This window comes from Furipterus horrens, unplaced genomic scaffold (assembly GCF_987537825.1).
Source record: "Furipterus horrens unplaced genomic scaffold, mFurHor1.1.pri manual_scaffold_12, whole genome shotgun sequence".
Taxonomy (NCBI): domain Eukaryota; kingdom Metazoa; phylum Chordata; class Mammalia; order Chiroptera; family Furipteridae; genus Furipterus; species Furipterus horrens.
In genome coordinates, this window is record NW_028327182.1 from 42,811,770 (window position 1) to 42,828,593 (window position 16,824).

The 16,824-nt window shown below is 37.9% G+C and overlaps 1 protein-coding gene across 1 annotated transcript in view; it reads right to left on the minus strand.

Moving 5' to 3' along the window:
- The window catches only part of SUGT1 (SGT1 assembly cochaperone of MIS12 kinetochore complex), a 57,099-nt gene extending 42,050 nt beyond the window's left edge, over positions 1 to 15,049 (minus strand). The window contains exons 1-8 of the mRNA XM_090258596.1: positions 14,927 to 15,049; positions 14,775 to 14,832; positions 9,874 to 9,964; positions 9,057 to 9,126; positions 8,295 to 8,365; positions 6,575 to 6,636; positions 5,249 to 5,257; positions 433 to 467 (exon numbers count right to left, since the gene is read on the minus strand). Coding sequence (XP_090114722.1) covers positions 433 to 467; positions 5,249 to 5,257; positions 6,575 to 6,636; positions 8,295 to 8,365; positions 9,057 to 9,126; positions 9,874 to 9,964; positions 14,775 to 14,832; positions 14,927 to 14,964 — 434 coding nt within the window. The 5' untranslated portion in view covers positions 14,965 to 15,049. The remainder of the gene's footprint in view (positions 1 to 432; positions 468 to 5,248; positions 5,258 to 6,574; positions 6,637 to 8,294; positions 8,366 to 9,056; positions 9,127 to 9,873; positions 9,965 to 14,774; positions 14,833 to 14,926) is intronic.
- Positions 15,050 to 16,824: the final 1,775 nt, after the last annotated feature.

Genomic DNA, 16,824 nt, shown 5'->3' on the forward strand with positions numbered 1-16,824 from the left:
TTTTGTTTATTTTATTTTTAGAGAGAGGGGAAAGGAGAAAGAGAGGAAGAGAAACATCATTGTGTGGTTGCCTCTCACTTGCACCCCCAACTGGGGACCTGACGTGCAACCTAGTAATGTGCCGACTGGGAATCGAACCAGTGACACTTGGCTCACAGGATGATGCTCAATCCACTGAGCCACAGCAGTCAGGGCTCACAGATGTTTCTTTCACATGTTTCTCTCTCTTTCTCCCTCCCTTTCCTTCGCTCCAATAAATAAATAAAATCTTTAAAAAAAAGTTTTTCCAGGTTACAATATGATTTTTTTAAGTAAGAAATATTTTAAATCACAGGGTAAGGACTTGCTTACTATTAAACAACAGAGTTTTGTTCTGTTTTTTTTTTTTCCATCAGGCATATTTATTATGCATTATGAAAAAGAAATACTTACTTAATTTTTGACTGATGAGTCCTCTGGGATACAGACTGTTTTGGCAAGTTGAAAGGGAAAGATTTTTACAAGTTAGCTGAGCAACTACATATTAAAATATATGCATTATTTATTTACCCAGTGTTATAGTTAACTTTGATATGGAATAATTACATGAAAACGTCCTTCAAAAAAAAGCATGGTATCCATAATTGTTAAATAATACTAGGCTTCACAAAAAATTAGAATACTCAGCATTTTATAATTTTATGAGTTTCAATTTCAAAATAAATATTTCTTTTTAAATAAAGAAAGGATAAAGACTCCAAAGAGGACATACAGAGGGTCCAAAGGCATATGAAAAAGTGCTCAACATCACTAGCCATCAGAGAGATGCAAATAAAAACCACAATGAGATAGCACCTCACACCAGTCAGAATGTCCATCATCTAAAATCAACAAATAACAAGTGCTGGCGAGGATACAGAGAAAAGGGAACCCTAGTGCACTGTTGGTGGGAATGCAGAATGGTGCAGCCACTATGGAAAACAGTATGTAATTTCCTCATAAAACTAAAAATGGAACCACCTTTGAATCAGCAATTCCATTGCTAGGATTATATCCGAAGAATCCTGAAACACCAATTCAAAAGGACCTATGCACCCCTATGTTCATAGCAGCACTACTTACAATAGCTAAGTGCTGGAAACAGCCTAAGTGCCCATCTCTAGATGAGTGGATCAAAAATTGTGGTACATTTACACAATGGAATACTATGCAGCAGAAAGGAAGAAGGAACTTCTACCATTTGCAACAACATGGATGGAATTAAGAGAGAATTATACTTAGCAAAATAAGCCAGGCAATGAAAGAAAAATACCATATGCTATCACCTATTACAGGAGACTAATGAACAGCACAAACAAACGAGCAAAATTGAACCAGAAGGCATAAACCTATGATCCCATTACCTCAGTGATTGTCTGCACGTATAGGTCTCACTTAATCCTGTCTGCTTCGCTGCCTCCTGAGACTCAACGGTTTGGGTGAACTAAGTGGCTGGGTTGGTCAAGCATGGGGTGGTCTGTGGGCTTCACTTTAAAACTGGTTTCTCTTTTCAATCCTAATGACTTGGACAGAAAGGGCCCATAGGTTTGAGAGAGGGGAAACCTAAAATATTCCCCTCAGCCCAAACTAAGTATAGTGGGCAAAAGGGTTTTGAACAGGTGGGACGTGCCTTGCACACCTTCCTCCAAAGAAGCCTTTTTCTTCACTAATGTGGAACATTGAAAAATTAATCCCTGCCTTTTGTCATCTAGTGGTTATGGATCAAATGATGCCTTTTAACCTTGTCGCCAAATCTGTTGCTCCAGAATACAACAAGAATGACAGCCTGTTAAACCAAGCATGCCGTGGTCCAGGGACAGCCAACTGACCTGGAGTCTACAAGATCCTTCCCCGTGTGGGAAGGTCACCCTCCCCTCCACATCCCCAGTCTATTAGGGATTTCTGGACCCAAGGGTAGGTAGGATGATGACCATGTCCAGCTTGAAACAGCTAGAGGAGCACGAGACCTTAGCCCATTGTCCTTTATAAGATTATAAAGGGTCTTAAGTCTGAGAGGGGAGAATTGTTATTTTTTATTATAAAAAATTAATTAATTAAAAATCATAATATAGGAAAAGGTGAAGCCAAGGAACTTATATGCATGACCCATGGACATGAACTAAGGGGGGTGGGATTGCTGGGGGAAGAGGGGTACTGGGTGGAGGGGAGCAAAGGGGAAAAATTGGAACTATTTTAACAACATATTCAATAAAATATGGTTTTAAAAAAAAGCATAAAGACTAAACTTTCTAAAGGTATGAATGAAAAAGTTTACATATAGAATGTCCAATTCCAAGAGAGAGTTAACTCTCAAAACTGAAAACAGTAACATTTAAAAACCATTTTTTATAATACTGTATAACCTTCAGGTAACAAACTCTGCTCTGAAACATACGAAGCAACATTTACATGGTGCCTTCCTGGTAACTCCTTACTCCATTTATGGCCTCTCTGCAACAAACATTCTACATTGCCTATCAAGAAACAAAGTGAATCTTGACCAGTCCACACCTTCCTAAACTACATGTGTGCCAGTTAAGACTATGTAGATCTAAATAACTTGTCCTGGGTTACAGGCTGCCTCTAAGTTGTCCCTAAATAAAAAGGGAAGAAATGGGGTTTGGAAGAAGAAAGTAAAACCACTTGAGAAAGCTGAATGTATCTCAGACTTAGTCTCCAGTGTTATAACTCTTGAGAAACACCTGAATCTAGATTATATCAAGTGGAAGTACTAACTAGAACAGATTATTTCAGTTCATCTTGGTACCAAGATAAAAACAAGATTAAAAGAGAGCAGTGATAACAGGAACTGTGGCTAAACAGCTGTTTGTGTTACTAAACAGTTTTTGTTATTCCAGTGCCATTGTGTTGTTTTCAGGCCTAGTCCCAATCCCAAATATTGTTAAAACCTGGGCAAAAATACTAACTGGTGAAGGAAACTAACTTTTAAGCACCTTCTCCAATCCATCCCATAACTCATTATCCCTAGGAATATGAACAAGCCTGGAGATTTATGGAGAGCCAGCTCGGGCTCACTTCTGGTGATATGGAGAGCCAGCTCGGGCTCACTTCTGGTGATATTCAAAACCCTCATCACTACATATGCACATAACTAGCCTGATGTTCACAACAACATGGTGAAGCAGATTAGCTATATTAGGCCCAGTATAAACATGAAGAAAGCTCAGAGGATAAGTGATTTGCTCAATGTCATAATGTCATTCTAGAAGACAAGTGTGTTATCTTCTTTTAGAGATTAAAAAAATAAAATTAAAAAATTCAAAAAAGTTAAGTAATTGTCCATGCAGAGAATTAGGACTACACACCTATCTCCTGACCTCGTCATCTTATTTCTTGACTAAATATGCAGATGATCACTGCTAAAAACTGTTGGCCATAATTTAACTATGTGTCTTACACATAAACCTAAGTTGGTTAAAACAAAAATTGAACAATTTTCCTCTCCACCATAATTTTTATAATGGAAAAAAACTTGAAAATTTTCATGTACAAATTAACATAGAACTAAGACGGCGGTAAACATTTCCAAATTTTAATCTTTTTGTTTTAGCATACCATAATAAGCCCTGCAAGTACCTCCAAGGTAGCAATTGTTCTAATTAAGTGCTATGTTTTTCAACAGAGAAAACATCATCCTGACCATACTAAAAATGCATTAAAAGAACCCAATAATTTTCATGACTATAAACTTCTATACCTATTTCACAATGTTATTTCAGTTACTAAAAGAACAAGTATTTCAAATGGTATTGCTTAATATTTAACTGAGAGAAAGATCATTCTGAATTGCATCTCAGATATGCAGGGTAATAATACAATTAAGTAAAAACAAGAAGGATAAAAACTTTGGACTTACCACATTGGATTGTGACTCTATTAAAAAACAAAAAAAGAAAATTTTCAGGTAACAGTACATTTATAGGCAAAGCTGCATACATGATTTCTCCGGCACACACATACTGATTAATCAAACCAATTCCCCATATACCCCAAATTTTAAAAAGTGTTTAAATGTTACATCTGGAACCACTTTAAATTCCTTAGTAATTACTTATCAGTGATACCACTACAAAACAAATTCATCCACACATCCCTTTCAAAATAGCAAACTATGCAAATATCAGAATACCTTTGGAAAATTTCTGGTCAAGATGGCAGCACAGGTAAATACAGTACTCACCTGCTCCTACAACCACATCAAAATTACAACTAAACTACAGAAACAACCATAACTCAGAACCACCTGAAATTTGGCTACATGAGCCCTACAACTAGGGAATTAGAAGCTACAATGAGACTGACGGGAAAGGCAGACGTGGAATAGGCTGGCCCCACACCCACATGTGGCCTATAAAAATCAGGAGGCATGTATCAGCTGCAGAGGTGCGCCCTGAGAGTGAGGGGTCCCAGACACACACCAAGAAGAGAAGTCCCCATAACTTCTGGGTGAGGGAGACACAGGGCTTTGGGGATCCAGAAAGTTCCTCTTAAAGGGCCCACACACAGATTTACTCATACTCCCTCTGAACCCCAGTGTTGGGGCAGCTGCTTAAAAGGCACTAGGCGCATACAGAGGAACTGAATTATAAGGTCTCAGTGTGAGAGCTGAAGGGCAGCATTCTCCCTGACAAAAGCGCTGACAGAGGACACAGTTTCTTTTCTGAGATCTTCCCCATGCAGAGCCAGCAGGCAGGTGACATATTTGAGACTCCATAAACCTGGCTCACCCTGTTTGCCCTGCCCTAGTGATTCCCTGAGGCCCTATATCACACAACTTTTGGGCTCACCCAAGCTGTTTCCAGTGGATTTATATGCACAACCCATGGACCTGAACTAAGGAGGTTGGGATTGCTGGAGGGAAGGGGGGTACTGGATGGAGGGGAGCAAAGGGAAAAAAAATTGGAACTACTTTAACAATATAATCAATAAAATATACTTAAAAAAAAATAGAACCACACCAAGACACATCATAATTAAGATGCCAAAGGTGAAAGATAAAGAATCTTAAAAGCAGCAAGAGTTAAAAGCAGAGTATTACCTACAAAGGGGAGCCTATAAGACTACCAGCTGATTTCTCAAAAGGAACTTTTCAGGAAAGAAGGGACTGGCAAGAAGTATTCAATGTGATGAAAAGGACCCACAACCAAGATCACTCTATCCAGTAAAGCTATCATTTACAATGGAAGGGCAGATAAAGTGCTTCCCAGACAAGGTAATGCTAAAGGAGTTCATCACCAAGCCATTGTTATAGGAAATGTTAAAGGGACTTATTTAAGAAAAAGATCAAAACTACGAATATTAAAATGCAATAAATTCACAATGATCAACAACTGAATCTAAAAAACAAACCAAGCAAACAAGCAGAACAGAACAGAATCACAGATATGGAGATCATTCAGAGAGTTATCAGTTGGGAGGGAAAAGGAGGAGAATAGGGGAAAGATACAGGGATTAAGAAGTATAATTGGTAGGTACAGAATAGACAGGGAGATGTTAAAAGTATAGGAAAAAAACTTATATGCATGACCCATGGACATGAACTAAGGTGGCGAGGGGCATTGCCAGAGGGAATGGGGGTACTGAGTGCAGGGGGGCAAAGCAGGACTAACTAGGACAACTGTAATAGCATAATCAATAAAATATATTAAATAAAAGAAAGAAACCATCCCCAGGTTGTGCGGGATGTGTGTGACATCCCAGGAGGATACAACCCATCACCAAAGAAAGAAGGGTCTGGCACTTCACAGGTTACAGCTATTTTAAGTTGAACACTGGGGTAGCTCAAGCAGCCACTGAAACCTGAACCTTGAAAACATTATGCTAAGTGGAAAAAGGCAATCACTAAAGACCACATACTGTATAATTCCATTTATATGAAATGTCCAGAATTGGCAAATCCGTAGCAACACCAAATAGATTAGTGGTTGCTTAAGACTGGAGGTATGGGGTTTGAAAGGGAACGGACAAGGAGGACTGCTAAAGGTTATGGGGTTTCTTCTAAGGGTGATGAAATGTTTATGGTGATGGTTGCACAATTTTTTTGATGGTCCCACAATTTGGTGAATATACTAAAAACTATTTAACTTTACACTTTAAATGAGTGAGCTGCATGGTATGTGAATTCTATTTCAACAGTAGTCCTTTGCTATATCGCGGTTCACTTATTGCGGCCTCACTGTATCATGGGATATTTAAAAATATATTTAATTATTTATCGCAGATTTTTCGCTATATCGCAGGATTTTGCGGTACTGTATACATATGTCATTAAAAGTTATGTAGGTTTAAAAGTGTAGAATAAATGTAAGGTTCCTACTTTGCAGAGGGGTCTGGAACGTAATACGCACAATAAGTGAGGGAATACTGTAAAGCTATTAAAAAATAAAAATAAGTTTTTTAAAAAGAATACCTTTGGAAATCCCTATCTAAGGGAACATGTACTACTTATAAATTATAAAGTTAAAACAGATTTGTTTAAATCAAAAAATGTCAAACATTTACTTCTTTTTAAATTGAAAGACAATAGGAACCCCACATACTTACCATTCTGAGCTTCTTGACATCTTTTAATCCAGACAATAAAATCAGTATCTGCACCTATGAGGAACAAACTGTAAAATCACTCATCTGCACAATCTAACATATTTATTCAACGAATCCTTACTGAATACCTATTATGTTCCAAACACTGTTCTAGGCACTGAGGATTCAGCAGTGAATTAAACGGACAAAAATACCATCCTTAAAGAGCTTACAGCAACCTTAATGTTATACTTATAAGTATACCAATAGGCTTAATATTTAGTTGTTCATCCTGTAGAATTTTAATTTTAAAAAATTAATTTTAACCAGACAACCATCATAGGAGCAGTAAACATCCACAGCAGTGAGAGTGGCTCCACCAAGCTCCTTCTCCAAGAACTATAATGGGCATCTCAGCATCGACCTGCTATGGCTTTGAACTGTGTCTGTGAGCATCTGTGCTTTATCTCGATTTTGTATATATGTTAGTAAGATGTATAATAAGACATTAGAAAACCCTAAGAGAGCTTATAAGAGTATTTGTGCACTTAATGTAAAATCGGATGTAATTAAGGATTCTGATTGTGATGAACAAAATATAGGTATTCTGTGTACATTGAACCTGCCTGCATCCACCATTTGTACTATTTACATGTAGAGAGAAAGAAACTTGAAAGCTGCTGAAGTGACTATTAGTTCTGCTAATAATGAAGTGGTCTTTTAGCTGCCATCCAGTAAGATAAAATGAAGTCTTTGCTTGAGTGGATTAATGGGTGTACAAAGCATGGTGTTCTGTTATCTTATACTTCAGGAGGAATCAGTCAGTCTTTGTAATAAGTGAAACTACGTGGTACTAACATTATTTTTTCTTTATACAGGCTTTATTTATCATATCATTCTTGCTTTTACTAGTGTTATTTTAGGTTTTATGTGTTATTTTGTAGGTTATTTTTGGAGTCTAAGAATACTCAAAATTTTTTGCATATACATCATAGGGATGATCGATCTACTTTCAGATGGCAGGGAAAACCTGTATTTCTCTCAAGGAAATGACATTAAAAACTCACAATACTCTTGAAGCTCCATGTTTCTTTTGTACCCTATCACAATCTAACTAACACTTCATTTCTTAATAAAAATCTTTGTTGTAAGATTTCCTATATAAGTAATCTGAATAAAACTTAAAATAGACTTCTGAACATCAGAGCAAATTAAACCTTCACTTGTCTATTAGAAAAAAATAAAACCAGACTAAGTATAGGGAGAACACTGTCTTTTGCTTCTAATGGTAATGTTTATCTGTGATTTAAATACTAAAGAAAGGCCAATTTAATCAGTATTTAGGTAAATTCAAATTCTGCAATCAACACAAAAATAACATTAAAAAAGGAGTAAAAGCCCTGGATAGTGCGGTTCATTGGACTGAGTGCTGGCCTGCGAACCAAAGGTTCACCAGTTCAATTCCTAGTCATGGCACATGCCTGGGTTGTGGGCCAGGTCCCCGGCTGGGGGTGTGCAAGAGGCAACCACACACTGATGTTTCTCTCCCTCCCTTTCTCTCTCCCTTCCCCTCTTTCTAAAGATAAATAAAATCTTTTAAAAGAAAAGGGAGAAAAAATGTATTGGGTTTCTATAATTAACTTGAGATTACATTAACAGAATTCAGCTATGGTTCTATTTATGACACAAGAGAAATAGTAACTAATTTATTAACATATAATTCCAATACTTACTATCTAATTTCTGTCCTTCTGTAAAAGTTTCTAGAGCAGCAGCATAGTTTTTTTTATGGTATTCACATATCCTGTATGAACATATTAAAAACAAATATCACACATACATGAAATCATGAAAAAGACTTCTTCCTAATTTAAATGTCCTAGTATTCGCTATTGTTAAAAGTACCTAAGTATATATTAATAAGCCAAGAGATTTCCTAAAATACATAACATTTAGTATAATTCCAATTACTATCAAATTTTTGAACTCATTTCAGAAGGAATTTCTTGATTTTAATTGCATACACTTGCTCATTCCCAAGTATAGTTATATATTAAGAATTAAAGAAATTTCTTAAAGAAAAGTCACCCTTAAGAGAAATAAGCAGGGATACAAAATACACAGATACAGAATATTCACAGTATTAAATGTAGCCTGTCCAGCTTGGTTGAGAAATAGATGTCCTCTAGTCAAGGAGAGTAAATTCCAAATGAAGAACAAATAGATTTGAAATCCATCGGTTCCAGCTATTCCTTGAAGTTACTTCAATCATCACTATTTTAAAATACACTGACTATACATATCCTATCACATAACTGAAGTTAATACAATGGTAGCAGCATAAGTTATATTTAAAATTGAATCCTACCTCAGTTAGAGAATGTATAAATACAGAATTTAGTATTTATATATAAAAATAAAGCTTACCATTAATTTCAACAAACTAAACACCTATCTATTGTCCAGACTCAACAGGAAGAATAATTATTGCATACCCTTTTCTCAGCATAGCAGTGGAATTATTTGGATTAAGTTCAAGAGATTTCTTTGCATCAGCAATAGCATCTATATATGAAAAAAAAGGGGGGGCTTAGTCAGTTTTTCACGGATCTTAACAAATATTACACATAAAATTTGAATCAGTCTTAGGTTTTTAAATTGGTAAAAAAACAAGTGGTTTCAAATTAGAAAAAGCTAATCCAAGATATGATTCAATAAATATTACCCTCCTATTTTATGAGCCTAATATTTAACTTCCTTTTTGGAGATCTTTAAGCAATAAATAAAACTCTGTGTCACGAAGTTCACCTCATTTTCTCATTAACATCATTTATGCAATTTGACTCAAGGTATTTAATTTTTCCCTACCCAGATTTTCTATCCAGAATAAAGTTAACACAAGTAATGGAGAAATACATTCCTTATAAAAAATGCAAATAAGAGCACTTCATTTAAATACTCGGTAAAACAGTAAATATGATGCTATTCTGTTGGCAAATGAGATCTTATGTTGAGGATTTTTAAACTGGTCTTTCATACAAGGTGTGAAGTAGCTGGAATGTGACAAACATTATATTGAGTAACACTTGTTTAAATTTTATGGGTGTCCCTCCTTCAGTGGTGGGGAATTTATACAGATCTCATTTGTCAACAGAATAGCATCATATTTATTACTGTTTTACATTCCAGCTACTTCACACCTTGTATGAAAGACCAATTTAAAAATCCTCAAACATAATCTCTATTTTATTTGAGTCATTGTACCTTGGGCAAAATTTATAATACTTAAATATATTTTGTAAGAAAAGTTACCACAATAATTCCCAAGAAGGATGTGACAATAAGCTCTTTGACAGTAATTTTGAGCATCATCTGGTTTCTCTTCCAAAGCCTTAGTCAGCTCCTACAAATACAAACATGTAGAGTATAAGTAAATGTTTTTTAAGTCATTGAACTCTAATTAAACATGATTTTTAATCAAATAAACAATTGTCATAAGCTATTGGGAGCAAAGATATCAGGAAAACAAGCTAGGAGCTTTACTTTGCAAGAGGATCAATATCTGCCCTTTTCTTTCCCTACCCACAAAAGCCCACAATCTAATGTAATATCTATATAAAGCACTTAGCAGTTCCTGGCCTACAGTAGGAACTCCATAAATGGCAATTATCACCTCATTTGTTCTGAAGAGTTTAGTTGATTATGCACTGACCACCACAGATTTCCTCCTTCTAATTTGTAAAAGATTCAAAAATCATGCAGAATTTGAGATGCCTAGAAAATGTGAAGCTGTCCAATAAAAAATTTTTTTAAATCCTGGAAGCTAAATCTAGAGTTCAGGAAGGTTAACAGAATCAATAAACACATAATCAAGTTTAGTTGGCCCTATCCTATCTTTTGTCAATGGCAGACAATCCTAACAAATTATAGCATTCCGTTGAAAACCCAGATATAATACCTCATACTACCAATTAAGAGTTAACATTGAAGGGATTAAACTTTTTGCCAGTCTGACCATTCACAGTATGTAAATGGCAGCTGGAACAATAACGATGGAAGAAAAGATAGCGCAATTAGTGAGGCCAAGGACAAATGGAGGCAAACAGGAACAATTTGATTCTCTACCTACTAATCACACACCCTAGGGATTTAGTAGTCTCTATTATTACCCTGTTGTTCCTCACCCAAGGTCATGCTCATTGACTTCAGAAAGAGGGGGAGGAGGAGGAATAGGGAGAAAGGGAGAGACATCGATTGGTTGCCTCCCATATGCGCCCTGAACTAGGGACCGAACCCACAACCTAGGCATGTGTCCTGACCAAGAATCGAACCCGTGACCTTCCAGTTTATGGGATGATGCTCCAACCAACCAAGCCACACCGACTAGGGCTGGTAGTCTTCTTAAAAGGTAAAATTATTTCGATAGCCACACTTTGATTTTGCTTTAACCTAATAGTGTGATGATGCTCATAAAGCAATGAATACTATACTTGGCAATCATATACCTAAAATCCAAACCACTTTTTACCATCTCATCCCTTACTGTCCTGATCCAAGCAGTAATGAAAATTGTATCTTGTTGCTATGTCTCTGCTCAAAACTCTCCAATATCTTTCCAGTTGACCCAGAGCAAAAACCCAAGTCCTTCCAATGACCTAAAAAAAAAAACCCTTCTTGATATGACTCTCTGCTATCTCTGATATCATCTCTTACTATTCCATTTGCTCTAGCCCAATGGTCTCCTTGCTCTTCACACAACAGCAGGACTCTGCACCTGCTGCTACCTCTCACTAGAATGCTCTTCTTTTGGACCCATAGTATATGTGTTTTGCTGAGGAGAGGATAGAAACTTGGTTTGCAGACATTATCTGATTAGGTAGGTAAGAAGCTATCTCAGCCCTTTTCAAAATTGCAAGTTTAGTGTAAGATAGTATTATTCAACATAGGAATTTCAAAGTATTAGAAAATATAATACAAATGTCAGATGGTATGTGAAAAAACACTTATAGTAAAGAAACATTACCAAGAGGCACTACTATTTAGTGGTTAAAATCTAGTTTGGAATCAGACAGACCTGGATTTGAATCCTGCCTCTGGCACAGTCTTATCACCAATAGGAAATGAAGGAATGAATCTGTGTACATTATTTTGAATAAGTAATATATAATAAATTCAGAAAAAGTGAAGATAAAATAACAAGTTGTGGCTGTTATTAAACTACACCTAATTTGTGGCATGTTCTCCAAGTTCTACTGTTTCTGTGGCAACAGCTGCTGGCTGCTAGAGTACAAAGGGACTAATGGGAGATATCTGAAAAGGCAACAACTTCAGTGCCAACATCTGAATCAGTGACACAAAGCTATTATTCAATGGAGACCAACTGTAAACATATTGTAAATATGTCCGAAGTTATAATTACTCAGATAAAATGTTACAGTCAAGCAATTCACAGTTCTCAAAAATAAAAAATAAAAAAAACTGAACTATAAAATACAATTATGCTGAAATGTTTACTAAGGTAACCATGAAGGAAGTACCTGGTAACACAGAATAGAGGAAAAACTCCTTTTCAAGGCAGTAAGATTGTTTAAGACTTCAATCTCTTAGAAACAGATTTCCAAATTTTTAAAGTTTTAAGCTCTTTTAAAATCCAACATCATTCCAATAAATTCAATAAAAAATAAAATGGTACCCAATAAGGTAAATGGTGTTAAGGTGAAAAGCAAAAGCAGTCTTGCTCAGACTGACCAAAAGTTTGAAGGTCTTTAGCTCAATTTGATTCCATTTTCTGTTTTTGCCTAACCCTGCTGAAGAAAAACCATATAATCAGGCAGAACTAGTACCAATGCACGTTATGCTAACCAGCTATGCTCTCAATGAAGTTACGCATGGTAAGCTTCTTCAAAATCAGCTACCAAAACTTTAATTGTATCATATACACCCAATTCTACCCCCTCCTCCAGAAGATAGCCCTAATGCACTGAACCCAGAGACTTATCTCTTCTAAACTGTATAACCTTGAGCAAATTACATTTCTTTAGCCTCAGCTTCCTTGTTAGAAAATGCACATACCCAACTCATAGTTGTTGCAAGGATTATGGTAACAGTTATTTAGCACATTTGGGTGCCTACACATCGCAGGCACTACACTAGGAAAACAGTGGTAAACAATATACATAAAATTCCTGCTCTCTTGACACTTATATTAGGGCCCAAATTAAATATAAAGTGGTCAGAGAAGATAGCTTCTCTGAGAAGGTGACATTTCACCTAAAATGTAAGGTGATAAACATTCCCAAGCAAAACATGAGATAGGTCAGGAGAGAGTAAGTATATTTTAGGCAAAAGGAACTGCAAGTTCAAAGGCCACTCAACAAGACTGAGCATGACAAATTCAAGTGCCTTACTTACCTTCATAATAACCCTTTCAAGATCCTATTTTGTTCCAATTTAGAGACAGGAATTCTGATCCAGAGTGATAATTGAACCTTTCTGAGATTACAAAGTTATCACAAAACCAGGATTTGGACACAAGCAGTATCATTCCATGCCCACTGTTAAAGAGTAAATTGTGCTATATTCATACAATGGAACACAACACAGCAATGAAAAAGAACTGCCACTTCATACAACAATATGAATATATCTCACAAAATGTTTAAAGCAAGAGAGAGTGCCTTCACTTAACTGATTACCTAGTCTATGACTAGGTGAAGTGCAAGAACAGGCAAAACTAATAAAGGTGACGGACGTCACAATAAGGGTTGTCTGGTGGCAAAGGAAAATTATTGGCTGGGAAGAAGCATGAGAGAAGCTTGAAGGGTTCTATATTGTTGCTCTGTGTGACATACACTTATGTAAAACAACTTCATTAGTTGCAGGCTTCAGATTTGTGTTATCTACATGTACTTCAATAAAAAGTTAAAAATAAGTGAGAGGGAAAGTGACACCAATATCCTTTAAAAGCAACTTTTATGAACTAAATTTCCAAAGGAGGAACTGAGCCTAAGAGGGCCATAACAAATGTAAATTCTGAAAATAGCTGTCAGCTGACACAAGAAATGGTGGAGAAAAATTCTCAGTAGCTCCAGGCCTCACCAGGAAACATTATAGTATAACTAATTAATCAACCACTTCATTTGAAGGCCTTCATATCCATATCCAAAAACATATTCTGGCCTAAGAAGCACTAAAGATCTAGCCAGTGGGTTCCTCCCCACCTCATCTCATACTCCTTTTTCAGACCACTGTAGTCGAATGGGCCTTTTTGCTGCTTTTTGTACAGGCCAGCTTCGTTCCTAGTAAGGATCTTGGCATTCCATGAATGCTTTCTCTAGAGCTTCCAAGCTCATGCCCTCAGGTCTTGGCTCACATGTCACCTCCCCAAAAAGACTCTACTCTAGAAGTCATAAGCAGGAAAATAGTTCTCTTGCCTCAAAATGCTAACCTTAAGTATGTTAGGTTATAACAAGAGAACAGGGTTTGGGCTCTTTTCCTAGTGTTTCAAAGCAAGAAACCCGCGGCTAAATTTTGTGACCCACTGCCTCAGGTAGCCTTAGCTTCTTGGTCTCTCCTTATTACTTTGTATTAATTAATTCTTGCCCTTTTACTCTTTTATAGCTTTATAGTCTTTCACTTCATACAAAGTGCCTTGTAAGTCCATTAAATACACAAATAAGACTTGAGTCAACAATCGCGCCTCGCATATAGCAATAGTAAGTAAGTAGCAGGACATCTGGAAATTTTCAGGGCCATAGGGGAAAAGGTGGTTGTTATTGTAGTCTGAGTTCATATACTTTGCACATCGCCTGGTACGTAAGAATAGCAAGAGTGGTTGTTAAATGAAAAAAACGAATTAAACAAATAATATCAAGCCCAGGTATCACTTTTTCTTGTAGTCAAATGTCATTAAAAAATAATTCTTCCAGGCCAACTACGGATGTCAACTACAGAGATAGTTTTTTCTAAACAGATGAGAGTATGCAGAAACGGACTAGGAGGGGGAGGGGGCAAGAACAAGGGACTGACTGGGTAACCAAGCCAATATGGAACAGAGAAAGAGGAGGCAGAGTTTGCCAATATCAGGGGTGAGACACTGCAAAAACAGCCCACCCGGTCCCAGTAAGGCATGTGCTGTTAAGAGGCGGGGTTCGCCGCGGGGTCCGCCGCGTTCACCAAAGGAAAGTAGAGCAGGATGAGACAGGTCCTCTCACCTCTAACGCCGCCCGGGGATCCTCGTCAATCAGAGCATCTGAGAAGCTCGGGGAAAACCTGCCATGAAAACATCGACTTCAGCAGGGCTCACTAACCAAGGAAAAGGGCGAGGGGATAAAAATAAATGCCAAAAAGAAGAGAAAACTTGTACCTCTGGGCTGTTGCGGGTCCTGCTGCAGCCGCCGCCATCACTGAGAGTCACTGCTCCTGCCGCTGCAGGAGCTCCTGCTACCGAGGTTATAAGCTTCGCCGCCGCCCAAGGGGGAAACTTCTGGAGAGACACAACCGAGCTTCCGTCCTAAGTAGCCAACGAGCAGCCACGCAGCGTGCCTCGGGGGGCGGGGAGCGGAAAAGCAAGCGCCGGGCTTGCTGGGACCTTGGAGGACCGAGTCTCCCGGCCCTCCTCGCTTCCGGTGACCAAGACTCCCAGTCCCACGCCCCTCGCAGCCATGGTTACGGAGAGTTCGGATGTCTTCGCATGCCCTCTTTCAGCACGCGCCTGTACTGTGACAGAGACTTCTGGGGTAGTAGCTTAAAAGGACTTTTGTAATGTACTGTATCCCTCAGGAGTGTGTGACTTTAGGGGTGTTTGTGTGTCTGTTAATAACAGGCCACAGCGTGCTCTATTGTCATAATTAAGCACAGCTCTTAAGGTTACTGGAGGCAGCCACGCCTTTCGTGCCCTCTGACGTCATTTGCTGCTGCGTGTGGTTTTCTGGGAGAAAGTTCCCATCTGGCAGCACGCCGCTCTTGGCATCTTTGCATTGGAAGCCCTAACGTACTAGGACTCGCCGGAAGTCGTTCTGCTCTTGCGGAGGCTAAACGGAGCGACAAACCTGTGTCTTCGGAAGGCCTGAAAGGAGGAAAGTGGCCTGAAGTTGTCTCAGTGCTGCTTTACTTTCCGGCCTAGTCGGTCAGCTTCAGCAGCCTTTGACGTACGTGGGACAGATGAAGCTACCAGCAAGTTACTGTGGAAGGGGTGGGAGGAGCAGGAGGGAGTGGTAGTAAGCGGTTCATTCCGTAGAGATAAACAAGTATATAAACTTGAATGTTAGTACACCTAAAACCTAAGCTAAGCTCTGGGATTCAAAGATGTTAATGCCCTACAGAAACTTAAACCAATGTCGTTCTAAGTGGTAAAATGAAAGAAGGAATGGTTAGTCATGCGATAGATAGCAAGGTGAGTTACCTAGCGGAATATATGCTATAGGAATGGATTCCTCAAAGATGTGATACCTATCATCCTCCAAAGATGAATTAGAATTAATTGATGATGGAAATGGAAAAGAATTCAGAATAGAATGTGTTAGAAAACAATGTGGACTCTAAAATTAGAAGTGAGTGACTCCTTATTCATGAAGAGCTAGATGTGTGGTCCGCTGAGATTCTTGGATGTGATTCTCTTAATGCTAACTCATTATAGAATTTTTAATAAAAAAAGACTGTAAAGTCAAATTTGCATTTTTAAGTAAATATATTATGCTCTCAGTGCTGTGGAAGAATAAAGGAAAAAGAAGAATAGCTGTTGGGGGCAACTGCTGTTTTACAGGTGTGGGGAAGAGGGAAATTTTCCCTTTCCCTCTTCTGGTTTTTTGGCTGGCCAAGTAATCAAATCAACAGGAGGCAGATTGACAAGAGAAAATCAAATTTAATATGTGCACAGAACCCTACATACATGAGAAAGTCAGAGACCATGCATACCCCACAAGTTCAGAGATAGAAAGGATTGAAGTACATAAGACATCCTGAACTAGGGATGAGGTAAGGTGCCTTTGAAGGGAACTTCAAAGGTCATTGCAGGATGATAAGAACAGACATTCAGTAATTAGTAGTTTGCCCTGTCCTATAAATAGGTCAAAAGAAATTATCTCTGATAATCTCTTATGGGCAAGGCTTCCAATGCAAATTATTCTAGGTAGTTGGGGGAGGAGGGCAGAAGTTTCTCTTGAGCGGGAAGCTAAAATTGCCTTTATATCAAAGTAATCAACACACAACTGAGGCACAGTACACTTAAACAAGACAATGATTGTAGAAATGGAGAGGAAGGTA